The following is a 14,172-nucleotide window of genomic DNA, read 5'->3' on the forward strand; positions in this document are numbered from 1 at the left end:
CTCCAGAGGCATTGGGATTGTCCCGGGTTCTGTCACCTGGTCTTCACTGGCTCACGTTCTCCCCCTCATCAGGAGCACACGTTAGCCGTGACAGTAGTTTTCAATATGGGGAAACTGCTAGAAAAAGAAAAAATAAATTGGTGCTAAAACTTCTCAAGTGTCCTTGGTACCCTTAATCCCAGTGCCCTCGGGTCACAGAAGACACGTGGTGAGATGTCGTGGGCCTCGGTTGTGTGTTTTCCAGGGGATTCCACCGGCAGCAAGCCCGGGCACCTGAGTGACTGTGTGTGGTCTCACCTTTCAGAGCCGCCAACTTCAGGAACTTCACCTTCATCCAGCTGAATGGGGAGTTCTCTCGGGGAAAGGGGCTGGACGTGGGCGCCCGCTCCTGGACGGGGCGCAACGTGCTGCTCTTCTTCTGCGACGTGGACATCTACTTCACCTCCGAGCTCCTCAACACCTGCAGGCTGAACACGCAGCCAGGTGGGGCTCCGCTCCCGAGCACCTCTTAGCTCGCCCCGCCGACCCGCTCCTGGATCTGCCTTATTTACCCCGCGGACAAAGACAAGGATGCCGTCTGCCTTGATTCCTCCTTTGGTGTCGTGCTGGGGGCCTGTCCGCCACCATAGCTCTGGGACTCTTGGTCCCAAGTTCGTGCGTACAGCCCCTTTTCCATTCTCCCCTAGGAGGTCAGCTTTAGGGGATGACCAGGGAGCAGGTGTGGTGGGGAGGATTGGGCCTGGGACACACCACTGAAACCGAAGGGAAGGAGTGGCTATGGGCGTTTACCAGGGCAGGAGGGGCTCCAGACAGAAAGAACCCACAGTATGAAAATTGTTCTCATAGCTTTGACTCGGCGGCAAGGCCGATACTCAGCTGATAACCACTGGAATGGCCATGTCCGTTGTTCAGATACTGAAATTCTTCTGTGAAAATTGGTAAAGAGCAGCTACCCGGGGCTCCCAAAGTCTTTTCCTGCTGCCTGAGGTCACCCTGGCTGACTGCCCCACGAGCCAGCAGTTAAAGGGTTAAGGTCTGGCAGGACGGGGGCACTGGGGCCCTCTTTCACACCCACTCCCACTAGTTGTGCCCAGTGCCAGGTCCACTGGCCATCAGAGCTTAGAACATTACCCTTGTGCTGGGAAGTCGGGAATCCACGTGTGTCCATCTGGTCTACCTGCCACAGTACTGCTAAGGTCTGTGTCAGAGACCAGTGGAGGCTAAACGGACAGTGGACGCAGATCCCTAGGCTGTTTCTGACGGTCGCATATAAATGAACAAACCTAACAGCTTTATCTGTCGCTTAGCGCATATGTTTGTTTTCTGGTTTGCAGGGAAGAAGGTATTTTATCCGGTCCTTTTCAGTCAGTACAATCCTGGCATAATATACGGCCATCATGACTCGATCCCTCCCTTAGAAAAGCAGCTGGTGAGTGCTCCCCCGAGGGGCCTTGGTGGGGCTCTGTTTCATGTCTTTCGTCACCAGGGGCACCTGACCATGAGTGGAGGTGAGTGGAAACCTGTGGATTGCTTCCCAGAGTAATTTGTAAGTGTGACAGGTGTTCTGGCCTTTGTCCCCAGCGCCTCGTTGATGAAAAGGCTTGCAGTATTTAAAAGTGGAAAATAAATAGGAACAGTGCCTTACAGAAGGTAATTTCGTAGTTTGCTTCTACGGTTCTGGAAACCAGTATTATCGCATTATGGTTGCAGCACATTTCCCCTTTATTATGACAATCCTGTGAGGTAAGAAAGGTGAGATTTAGGTTCCCATCTGACAGGTGGGAAACGGAAGTCAGGAAGCGGTGCCCCCCCCAACCAGGCACACAGTGGGGCAGGGGCTAGATCCCTGCTCTCCGTCACCATTCCCATATTAGCATCAGAAGTGTCACCAGCAAGGTGGCTTTCACAGGAATATGGGAGGGACTTCTGTGCTAAGATCCCAGCCGCACAGGTGATGGGTAGGGGACCCACACAGCACCCAGGCTCTCTGTAAGCTGAGATGTCTTCGCTGGTCCATTCCGCAGAGAGTACAGGCAATAGGAGGACGGGGTGAAGCCAGCAGAAGGTCCCTGTGCTGCTGGAAGGTGTGCCCCTCCGAGGCAAAATGTCCCACTGTTGTCATCGCCAAGCTGGGCTGTGATCTTCTGTAGAGACGCCAGCAGGGCTTATCTGAAGCTGTTGCCAGGTCAGGCTGAGCCTGGGGGGCAGCAGTAGGAATTGCCTCAAGCGGCTGTCTCTCCTGTTGAGGTGGCGAAGCCGTGTTTCTTTACCTCTCAGGGTGGAGAAAGGAAGCCGCTGTCTGACCATGAGGAGGTGATGGGACTCAGTCTTCCATGCTTCCCTGCAGTGGGAAAGTAAATCTGATTTTCATTGAAAATGTGTTCTGTGGAATTCTTTGGGAAGACTGATTCTGTGTTGAGGCTTCCAGAAGTAGGAAAACCTGTTCCCTCCCACCCCATCCTGGGTCCCCTTCCAGTTAACCTCTGGCAGCTGATGTAATGATCTTTTCCAGCCTGGGTTCCTCTAGGCTGCACCAGGTTCATTCCTCACCATGTCTTAGCGTGGCTTCACTTGCAGCGTGAGGCACACAGCACAGTAATAACACCGTTCTCTCTTCTCCCAGCGAAATTGTAATACTGCACATTCGTTGTGTATCTGTACATACTGTGTGTATGCATGTGCTTTATACATAAACACAGTAAGAGTTTTTCACTCCTACTTAGAGGTGATATCACTCCTGTTGAGACAGAAGAACTTCATGTTTCCTTTCCATAGAGTTCTAAGCTTCTAATAGGGATTGAGGCGGGGAATGGGATGCAGGATTTATTTTCTTTCAACCAGTCAGAATAAAAGTTCCTTTGATTTTAAATAAAGTACTGCTTTACATTTGACATTGAATAGGATTAATGTTTCAACTTCAAATCAAGACCTTATTTGCTTTCAAGGAATTCACTTCATTTCACAATTTAAAAGTTTTATGCTTTTATTGCCATTCCTGCAGGGAAGCTCAAGGTCTGGCATGGTCCAGCCAGCTTCTCAGGTCCTCAGAATTAGTGGTCAAGTCAGAAACAGAACTCAGACTGCTGTGTCCACAGCTCCGAGGCCTCTGAGTTATCCTGCAGCCTTTACCAGTCACCTCCGAATACAGCTGAGACCTTCCACAGAGCACACGGGTCTGGTATTTTAGGAGTCAGTATTATGGCTATTTATCCTAGAAAGAGCAATTGTCTCTGAGACAAAGAGGTCTCTGTCAAAAAAGAAAAGCATCCATTATGTTCTTACTGGATGAGCCATTTCTGGAGCACTTGCTGCCCATAGAGAGCTAGTTGAGGTGTGCGTGGGGCAGTCAGGGACTGGAGCAGTTTCCTATGCATGGCAGTGATGCCCCAGGCCATCTCACTCACTCACTTCTTTCTCCTAGATTCGCCCAGGGTCACACAGCCAGCTAGAGCTCAGGCCAAGACCAGGATTCCCTTATCTAGTGTGGCAGAGACAGAGTTGCTTAAGTTCTAGGTGAGAGCGGAAATAGAAAGGGAAATGACCAGAGGACAGCCTCAAACTCCTGAAGTTAATATGGTGGAGAGAAAACATGTGGGTGCAGAGAAGGTATAAAATAACAGGTAGTGATTGGAGGTGGGTAAATTAGGAGAGACTTCCTGCCAGGGGTTCCTTTTGGCTCAGTCTTGAAAGATACGACACATATATGTTAATAAATTCTTGACAGCCTTCACTGGAGTACATCAGTATCAAGGTGACAGGAAAGCCCAGGTCCAGAATGTGGCTGTGACAGATGACTGCCATGTGCAAATGGGAGCTTGGCCAGCAGCCCTGAAAATACAACCTTGGTAGTCAGTGTACCACTTATTGCTTCTGGCTGTTGCCACTGACAGTTGATAACGTTTGCCTGCAGATAGAGGCGAGAAACCAAATTTACAGGGATTTTTTTTTGTGTTCAGGTTACTTCTTTCTTTACATTTGAGTACAGACGGTTAGTAATCAGTAGTACGTGAAATCATGGGATTTCATACTAATATTTAATTTGTAGAGTTTTAAACCTGAGGTGAAACTTGCTGATGCTTTAATGTAGAAGCAGCCTTCCGAGAAGGGAATAACCCTCATGTATGCAACCGCTAACTGTAGACACCCCCTCTCTTGGTTTGAGCCTTGTCAGTTCCTGCTGAGGCCACTGCAGGAGCCGTCTAGATCCATCTCTCCCTCACACTCCAGTCTCTCCTTCACCCTCGGCGAGAGATGCGTTTCCAAAACACAGATTAATTCCACTAAAAAAAAACCTTTGAAGGCATAAAGTCAGTGGTGTGCTCAGAAGTGTTTAAAGCCCACCCTCCGAAGCGGGAAGGAGCTGGCTCCCAGCGCTGGCTGTCTATCTTCAGGGAGTCAGTCCTCCCGCAGGGCCTGGTGCAGGCTCCCCTGTGACGTCTCTGGACAGGGCTGGGAAGAGACTTCCTTGCCCAGGTGGTGGGCTGGTCCAGGCCGTGCCAGCACAGCCCTGAATCCTGATTCTCTGGGGGATGAACTGCCCTCCACAATCTGACTCTCGTACTGATCACCGAGGAAATGTCTGCAAACCCGACCCCAGCACCTGGGCTTGACGCCAGACAGAGCACCCCTGCCCCGTGTCTCCTGAGCTGCCCTCCCCCGAGGGCCATCTCCTCTCCGGCGCTGATGCCCACAGTGCCTGGCCGCTCGCTCTGCCACGTGGTCCTGCCCGGCACTGTCTGATGACTGGTCAACGTACGCCTGGTCCGCGGACCCTGTCCTCACCTCTCTCTCGTTACACCCTTCTCTCTCCTTTAGTCCAAAGAGTACTACACCACTGACCTGCATTTCAGTTTAAATTTCTAAAAAGTGCTGACTGGGCCTGGTCCATCCTTTTAGTCTGTTTCTGTTTGTTCAGGAAGCAGACATTCGCTGAGAACAGAAGTCACATTAACAGATGCCATGTCCGTGGCCTTTGGGCAGCCGGCACTCTGCCCACGTTGTCGTGTAACAGTCAGTAAGGTGAAAAGGAGTGCTACGCTCATGTCACGGGTGAGAACGTTGAAGCTCAGAGGCATGTGTCACTTGCTCAGACGCCCTCAGCGCTGGGTGGCAGGTCGGGAACTCAAGTGATGGGACCAGACTGCGACAGCTGGGGGCAGGGGCACGTTCTCCACATCCGCGTGCTTCCAGGGGGCAGAGGGTCTGGCTTTGGGTTGCAGGCTCCCTGGGCAGAGTCCTGGTCCAGCACGATGCCCTTCAGAAGACACTTCATTTTTTTTTTTAATTTATTTTTGGCTGTGTTGGGTTTTTGTTGCTGCATGTGGGCTTTCTCTAGCTGCAGCGAGCGGGGGCTGCGCTTTGTTGCCGTGCGCAGTCTTCTCATTGCTGTGGCTTCTCTTGTTGCAGAGCACAGGCTCTAGGTGTGCGAGCTTCAGTAGTTGTGGCTTGTGGGCTCAGGAGTTGTGGCTTGTGGGCTCAGTAGTTGTGGCTTGTGGGCTCTAGAGCGCAGGCTCAGTAGTTGTGGCACATGGGCTCAGTTGCTCTGCAGTATGTGGGATCTTCCCAGACCAGGGCTCGAACCCGTGTCCCCTGCATTGGCAGGCGGATCCTGAACCACTGTGCCACCAGGGAAGTCCCAACACTTCACTTTTTCATGCAGATGCCGATGAAAGGAGACTTGTAGAAAAGTGTGGGTTAGTACAAATCCTGGAGGAGGTGGCAATTGAGTCCATTCTTAGACCAATTCTTTGAAAGCTGTGGCTTGAGAAACACCTTATTTGTCAAGAAATGGACACCGTCATGGCCAGCCTGGTGCTGGTCTGGGCTCGGCCTCGACTGGCTGAGTGATCGTGGGCAGGTCATGCTGCCTCCCAGCCCGAGGCCCGTGCACACCACACGCAGCCCCTGGGATCCTGTGCATGTGACCCCTGAGCCTCAGGGCCCAGCCCACATGGGGTGTATGGGGGGCGGCAGCCCGGCCTCGGGACCCCTGCAGCCCAGGCTGTCTGCCGCTCACTGCGTGACTGCACAGCCCGGTGCACGGTGAATTCACAGGCCCAGTACTCAGGATTTACTAAGACTTCAAGGCAACAACGGCAGAGCCTCACATCAGGCACAAGGCCTGTAAACCCGGGGCCCATGGGGTTTCCGGTGACGTGAGGTGGGCCAAACGCAGCCTTGGTTCCTGGGAGACTCTCTCCGGTTTAGAGGAAATACTCTGCCTGAGAATTTGTAACTGATTTTATTTTCCAGCTCAGATTGCTTCCCTGGCATTTGCCAAGTCAGCCACGTGGAGCCCCACAGGTGTGGCTGAACCTGTGGGGCCTCAGGGAGGAGCCTTCCCACATCTGTGGGGAGAGGCGCTGATTTGTGCTTTGTGTTTTGGTCCTGATAGGAAGTTATCACTCCCGTCACGTGACCTCCCCCAGAGCGCGTGTCTGGGAGCTCCCCGAGGGAGGGCGGGCCTGACCACTGCCCAATTGTCCGGTTGTGGTGTGTCGTGCCGGGCAGAGCCTGCTGGGATCCGGGTGCAGAGGGTGCTGGGGGTCGGAAGCGGGCGTGGTCTTGAGGACACAGCCCTGGAAGCAGAGGAGTGAGATCCAGGGCAGGGGGATGGTCCTCTTAGAGTATCATCTCCATCTCCTTCACGGTAGTAGACGTCATGCGCATGTGTAGCTCCGTGTAGGAGCTTGGGGCAGAGGTTCTAAGAAGTTGAGCCGTCTGCTTAGAGCCCAGGAAGGGGAAAGCGTTTCTGCCTGTGGGTCCAGAGCCCAAGGTTCTGAGAGCTTCCTCAGTGGACTCCGAGGCCTGGGCTGAGCCCCTCACTGCTGAGAATTCCCTACCCCAGCCGTCTCCGTTTCCACTGGCCGGTTGTTCCTCACTTGTTCCTTGGAGAAGGAGTGACTGAGTGCCTGCTGGGTGCTGGATTGGACCTGCCCATCCAGCCTGAACGAGACCAAGGCCCTGAGCTTACGTTCACCAGCTGTGGTGGGTGAGGACAGCAGGCGGAAACAGTCCCTCGACAGGAGGGTTTCAGAGAGCCCTCACGTTACAGAGAAAATAAACCAGCTGATGTGACGTGACACTGGCAGGGGGTCAGGGTGACCGCTCTGAGCAGAGCCCAGTGGTGAGCAGGAAAGGGTGACCCCAGCCGGGCAGACTGCGGGTGTCCAGCCTTGGAGACCTGTGAGCTGGCACATTTGAGGGGACAGGGGATGGACAGGGCAGGCAGGGGCAGGTCACGTGGGGCCTCTGCAGGCCGGATGTTCCTGTGGATTTTATTCTGATTGCCTGGGGGAGGGTGCAGTTAACCCACCGGGGGCTCGGAAAGGGGCTGTGCCGCGGCCTGCCGCATGCTCGAGGCCTCATGGGCTGTCGAGGGCGCTGCTTCAGTTAGCGCCCAGCCCACCTGAGGGGCGTGGACTTGGCACGCGCGCCCGTCTTGCCCGCACGGTACATGCCGAGGGCACCACCGGATCTCTTCCCACCAAGGGCTGAACTTCGACGTGCTGTTCAGATACTGGCTTTTCATGGCCTGCGAGCTTTAAAGCCCCCGTTAGTACGTGTTTGTGTAGCTCATTCCCTGCTCATAAGTCAGTTTGCCTCTGTCACACTGTCCCCAGGTGAGGGTCATACCTTGCCGGGCACTGTGTCCACTCAGTGGGTCCTGGGAGGCTGCCTCTGCAGTCCCTCCAGGGCTTCTCCCTAAGCGCTGGCCCGTTGTTTTCCCTGTGTGGATGGGTCCTGGGAGGCTGCCTCTGCAGTCCCTCTAGGGCTTCTCCCTAAGCGCTGGCCCGTTGTTTTCCCTGTGTGGAGCTTCCTCTCTTAAATGCCAGGTAGACCACTGCCAAATATTTGAAGTTCAAATGCTGCACGGCTCTTGACTGCAGTTTTTTAATATATAAATTTATTTTATTTATTTATTTTTGGCTGTGTTGGGTCTTCTTTGCTGCGCACGGGCTTTCTCTAGTTGCAGCGAGTGGGGGCTACTCTTTGTTGCGGTGCGGGGGCTTCTCATCGTGGTGGCTTCTCTTGTTGAGGAGCACGGGCTCTAGACGCGAAGGCTTCAGTAGTTGTGGCATGTGGGCTCAGTAGTTGTGGCTCGCAGGCTCTAGAGCACAGGCTCGGTAGCTGTGGCTCACGGGCTTAGTTGCTCTGAGGCATGTGGGATCTTCCCGGACCAGGGCTCGAACCTGTGTCCCGTGCATTGGCCAGGCAGACTCTTTAACCGCTGCGCCACCAGGGGAGCCCTCTTTGACTGCATTTTTACCCAGGCCATGTCTGTGTCCCGGCCACCAGAAAGGACAGTGAGCCATTAGCTGTGGCAGAGACAGTATACCTGCCATGACTGGGATGGAACAGAAACCATTTTTTAAAAATGACTCAGTGGAAAATTTTCCTGACTTTCCTGCCCTGTGAAATCTTTCCAGTTGATACTAATGACCCTTGTGGCTGGGGAGCTACCGTACAGCAGGCCTTTGTTCTGGAGTCGAGGGGAGAGACAGGCCTCTCCCGGCCCTTCTTCTCCTTGGTATTGATTTGTGCCAACCATAGTGTAAGTGACATCCACGTGTAGGTTGTAGTGAAATAAGACGGTTTCATAGGTTGCAGAGTACAGGAAATGTTAAGTCCATCGCCGCTTCTGCAGGCCATTTGTCAAGTGTAGTTTAGCCTGTGGTACAGGTGGAGTGAGCCCTCGGGAAGGTGGAGGGCAGCGAGGGGGTGAGTATTTGGGTGTCAGGCTGGGAGAGTCCTTGGGGCGACTTGGCTGAATCTCCTCATTAAAGGAACAGAAACAGAGGGACTGAGGGGCCTGCCTGAGGCAGACATGCCGGCCAGAGGTCTCGCCCGGGCGGGATGAGCTCTCTCCAGTTAGCGGGCAACAGGCAGCGCGGGGGCCCTGCTGCGGGACCTCCTTTCCTCCTAACACCTATGCGAGCGACCAGGACAAATCTGGAAAAACAGACATTAGGGTCGCAAACCCACTCCCAGGATTAGTGCAGCCAAAACTACGTAAACGACAAAAAACATTTTAAAATTAGTCTTGCTGCTCCAGCAAATACGTTAGAAACGTACTTGCGGAGTGAGACACGGGGCAGGGCCAGGCCTGGCTTTTCATAGCCGGTCCCTGCCTGGAGGTCCCGCACGTGCGTGGGGAGCAATTGATGTTAAAACGGACCGCGGATGAATGGACAGAGCGTGTCCTCAGGACCTGGCCTCTCGGTGCCCTTGCCCAGGGCCAGCAGCGCAGCCTCGGGTTTTCTTTTCAGTCCCTGAGGGAGTCCAGTTCGTGCCCCGGGCCAGGGCGCCTGAATTCTAGGTGGTTCTCTCTCCTTCTCTCAGCTTCCTGAGCCCTTTGCTGGCCGCCCACCTGGCCTGTGGGCCCCAGGCCTCCTTCTCGCCCGTGCAGGTGTCAGGACAGATGTGTAGGTGGCTTTTCCATGGCGCTGCCCCAAACTGGCTCCCCACCCCGGACCCCATTGCTCTGTGAGAGTGTGTGTGTGTGTGTGTGTGTGTGTGTGTGTGTGTGTGTGTGTTCAAGCCTCTGCCCTGGAAACATTCCGGCCACAGGTGCCCAAAATCACAGAGCCCCTTGGGGACGGGTAGCTTGCTGTGTCCTGACTGTTGTCCACGTCCCCAACCAGGGGGTGGCTGTGTGTCAACGACGCGCCCCCCATGTGTGACACCCCCATCCATGTTCACTCTGTCCTCCTCCCTCAAGTGATGGTGCCCTCCCTGCAGGTCATAAAGAAGGAAACTGGGTTCTGGAGAGACTTCGGGTTCGGGATGACGTGCCAGTACCGGTCCGACTTCATCAACATAGGTGAGCCCGGGGCCCTGGTCCCTAAGGAGGACTCTCTCCGGCCACGGATGTGGGTGCTGGGCTGAGGGCGCTCGGGCAGTGGGGACCCTGTCTTCTCCTTCAGCATCTCTCAGAGTCCCTGGGGGAGGACAGAAATGAGGGCAAAGTCAGGCTGTTGCATAAAGGCGGCTTCGAAGCAAGTTGTCCAGGGCCTCCCTCCAGCCGGGCCGGGCTCCTGTGTCCTCCGCACAGAACGTCCTCCACGGAGAGGGGATCCACCAGAAAGAAGGGCAGCATGGAGGACTGGGGAAAATCACACAGCAGGAGGATTCCGGTTTCTCTCTGCTGAACCTGTGAAAATTCCAGATGTCACTTCAAGTCCGGAGTGCGCAGTCACTGTCAACAGGCACGCAGGCACACATACACGTACACAGATGCATGGACACGTGCACACGCACACACATGTACATGCACAAGCGCACTCAAACACACACACACACGGCTCCCAGGACACAGAGAGGAAAGGCCTTCTGGTTGCAGATGAGGGACCGAGCCTCTCAGAGGCAGATGGACCTCACAGCCATCGGGGGGCATAGTCAGGCTCAGCACCGAGGGTCTCCTGTCCCCGGGAAATAGCACACCCCCCCCCCCCCATGGCAGCACCTACTCAGGTGCCTCTGGAGGGAATAGATCTGTGGATTGTACATGACCGGGGATGAGTGAACAGGCCCAAGCCATGACCTTGGGCCCAGAGGCTCGGGTGGACCCTGAGCGGGGTGGAGCTAGAGGCCCGCCCTCACGTGGAGACTCCCACCCCTGCGTCCCCCTGGGGCCCCTCAGCCCCCTGTCTTGCTCTCTCCTGGCCCCGTCCCCTCCTGCCCAAGACTTAGGGCTTCTCTCTGTAAGGTCAGTGAGTCGGTCTGAGGAGGCCAGTTTCTTTTGCTCAGAAGTGCGGTGGACATCAGGGACTACAGGACCCTCGAAGAGACCACCAAGATAGAAAGATTAAAAAACCCAAACGTCTTGAAGTCAAGTCCTGTTAGAAGCAGCAGGACGTGGGGGACATGGGTCTCTGAGTGGTGGGTTTGCTCAGGTTTCCAGCAACTCACCACAGGTGCTCCTTGATTTCTTTAAGAAGTCGTTCTAAATGATTATGTGCAAATCTAATTTCCAAAAGTGACGTATTTTTAAAATGTTCTGAAGGAAATTTCCATTTTGAGAAACTCTTGTTTCCTCACTCTGTGTACAAGCAAAGGTGATTTTGAGATGATGTACGTTTATCAGTTTTGGAGTTATAACACACTGGATTTTCCTAACGATAGAGCATAGCTGTCACTGACAACCATGGGGGTGGCAGGCGGGAAGGGGGCTCGTGCTCAGAGCCTCTGGGTCCCATCTGGACCCCCCTCGCTCTTTGCCATCCTGTGCATATTTGCAGGTGTCTCACTTGTACGCCTTCTATTTAATAAGTAGTAATGTTACCGGTGATGAGAAATCCATCACAGCCAACCAAGCACTGCCCCTTACCCTACTGCCTCATCTGGTTATGGCACCTGCTGCATTTCAGGGTAAAGAAACTAAACTTAAGAGAGGAAAGTGGCCGCCGGTATGATAACCAAGGCTCGAATTCAGGCCGTGACTCAGGATCTTCCTGTCCCACGTCCGGGGGCCACACGGCACCCGTGTTCACCGCCAGGGGTGCAGGCTGGCTTCCCCACTTCCCCCTCCAGTGGAGGTCTGCATCGGAGCCTGGAGACTGCAGGGAATCAGGGGCTGCGCGACAAAGACACTGAGTCACTTCTCCACAAAAGGTCCAAGAAATCTCCTCAGTGAGAAAGGAGCGGTGACGACAGCAAGGCCAGTGCTTCTTGGTTCTGTCTGGGACGCCGTGGCTTGAAGTGAAGAGAAGATGTGAGGCCGTCTCAGTTTTCAAAGGTGACCCTTCCTCACTGTGTGAAGGAGTCACTAGAACGTGAAACGAGATTCTGTGAGTCAAACTTCAGAACTGTGAGGCCAGTCCCTTTAAAATGACTCCTTTTACCAGCCTGTGGAGGACACACAGCTTCGGGGACCTCCTTTAGTCGATAGGAGGAACAGTGCTTTAGTGGGCTGTGAATTCTTCACACCGCAGGGCCCTGGTCTGCAGGAAGAGGCCACGTTCAAAGAATCCCACGAGGTTTCGTTCAGAGGTTTTGGTTGGGAGGTTGGGACGCTGGGACGCTGGGACGCTGCGGCAGCCCTTGGTCTAAGGCTGGGGTATCGCTGACCCCAGAGCTGTTATAATTGCGGCCCGCCACGCTGCTGGGGCCTCCTGGGAGCAGGCGAGGCTGGGATGCTGTGTGCAGTCACGCTGTCTCGGAGCTGGAGCCGCTGCCAGCAAGGCCGTCTGTGTCTGGGGTGTCTGAGCTCTCTGACGCCGGTGGACGCTCGTCACTTGGCGGGGCGGGGAGACCTCCCCGAGATGCTCCTACTCTCCACGCAGCGTCCTGTGCTGGCGCGGATCAGGGGGCCCCCGGCAGCGTGTTCAGCAGTGTGTTCTCTCCCACAGGTGGGTTCGACCTGGACATCAAAGGTTGGGGTGGCGAGGACGTGCACCTTTACCGCAAGTACCTGCACAGCAACCTCATCGTGGTGCGGACGCCCGTGCGGGGCCTCTTCCACCTCTGGCATGAGAAGCGCTGCGTAGACGAGCTGACGCCCGAGCAGTACAAGATGTGCATGCAGTCCAAGGCCATGAACGAGGCGTCCCACGGGCAGCTGGGGATGCTGGTCTTCAGGCACGAGATAGAGGCCCACCTCCGCAAACAGAAACAGGAGACAAGGAGCCAGAAAACATGAGCTCCCAGCGGCCCATGTGGGGAGACGGTTTATTTTTTTTCCTTTTGCAGTTACCAAATGAATGGCTGCAACAAGGAAAAGATTGCCCTGAAGAGCAAGAAAAGAATTTGACTGATGAAAAGAATTTGATGAGTAAAGCAGGCGAGGGGAGAGCCTCCTGTTTCCCTCTGCCTGTTTAGCTTCTGCAACAGGAGCTGAAACCCCTCAACCTGGCTTGCAAAAACAGCCCAAACGCACCCGTCCGGTGTCTGACAAAGGCGGCCTGATCGTGAGATTGTGAGCCTAATGGTGTGTTTACAGCAAAGCAGGAGCTGTTTGTTTTCTGTGCTTTTACTGAAATATTCATGAACAAAGACCAGTTTTGTAAAACGTTCATTAGAATGGAAGGCCAGCACATCCCTCCCCATCTGAGTGATTATCAGCGGGGCTGTAGTGTCTGGGATGCTGAAATGTCAGGAGGCCGGTGAGGAGAGACCGTGTGAAATTCAAAGATACGCTCATCGTGATCTTTGTGAATATATCAAGCAAAACCAAATGGACTAAAAACGAAAAAGAACCCATAGCTATTATATCATCTCTGCCCAAGATTAACCAAAAATAACCTGCTCATCCATATTTTTGGTTGTAGTTTTAACAATCTGTTAATTTTATTTAAAATACACTTTTTTGGCTTATGAGTTATATTCTGCTTATTTAATTACCAGTTCGCAAGCCTTACTAAGAGAGCATAAGTAGCTACATTTTTACATTTTTTTGAGAAGATACTTTTAGCTGCATTATGAGAACTTTCAGTTCAGAGCATGGGATTGTTACCCACATCCGAGGACTTGGCAGTGCCCTGCGGGCGCTGGACGGCAGACGGTCACCGTGGGGAAGGCGTGGCCTGGGGCTGCTGACCGAACGAGACACAGGGATACTTTATCTGAAGAGTATTTCCGGAGAGGAGCAACTGAACACTGGAGGGAAAGGAAAATGTACTTTTTACCTTAACAGAAAAGGAACCATTCAGACTGGTGATAGAAGTCAGAAAACACATTTTCTCCTCAGGGGAACTGGGGACCACTTTCTTACCTGTTTAAATAAACCAAAGCTGACTGTGTGAACCAAACATTCTCTTTTCCAAGCAGGGTGCTGTTCCTGGCTTCTGGCTTCCACGAGAAGAAACGCAGGAAAATGTCTTTTGTGAAAGGTCGCTCCATCTGCCGGCATCCAGCGGGACGGAGGACTGTGCTGTGTGTTCACCCACCCCAGCCAAGGGGCAGTAACTAATTATTTTTTAAATTAAGCTGTTCTACCCAGTCAACCAAGATGCTTCTGAAAATTGCCTTTTATTATAGTTTCCAACTATTTAAAAACAAAATAAACGCAGTTAACATTGAGTGGTTTCTACATTCATGTGAAAATTATTAGCCAGCACCAGATGCATGAGCTAATTATCTCTCTGGGTCCTTGCCTTCTGTTTGCCCGCAGTCAACTCATTGTTTAAAAGCTTCAGGAACATTCAAGCTGTTGGTGTGTTAAAAAAAAAAAAA

The 14,172-nt window shown here is 53.5% G+C and overlaps 1 protein-coding gene across 3 annotated transcripts in view; it reads left to right on the top strand.

The window, feature by feature from the left end:
- CSGALNACT1 (chondroitin sulfate N-acetylgalactosaminyltransferase 1) overlaps positions 1 to 13,844 on the top strand; it is a 328,662-nt gene extending 314,818 nt beyond the window's left edge. For all 3 annotated transcript variants that reach the window (XM_027122991.1, XM_027122992.1, XM_027122993.1), the window contains exons 6-9: positions 305 to 483; positions 1,335 to 1,429; positions 9,742 to 9,823; positions 12,351 to 13,844. In XM_027122991.1, coding sequence (XP_026978792.1) covers positions 305 to 483; positions 1,335 to 1,429; positions 9,742 to 9,823; positions 12,351 to 12,640 — 646 coding nt within the window. In that variant the 3' untranslated portion in view covers positions 12,641 to 13,844. The remainder of the gene's footprint in view (positions 1 to 304; positions 484 to 1,334; positions 1,430 to 9,741; positions 9,824 to 12,350) is intronic.
- Positions 13,845 to 14,172: the final 328 nt, after the last annotated feature.

Source organism: Aethalodelphis obliquidens, unplaced genomic scaffold (genome assembly GCF_003676395.1).
Source record: "Aethalodelphis obliquidens isolate GAN/ISIS:26980383/991018 unplaced genomic scaffold, ASM367639v1 scaffold25, whole genome shotgun sequence".
Lineage (NCBI taxonomy): Eukaryota > Metazoa > Chordata > Mammalia > Artiodactyla > Delphinidae > Aethalodelphis > Aethalodelphis obliquidens.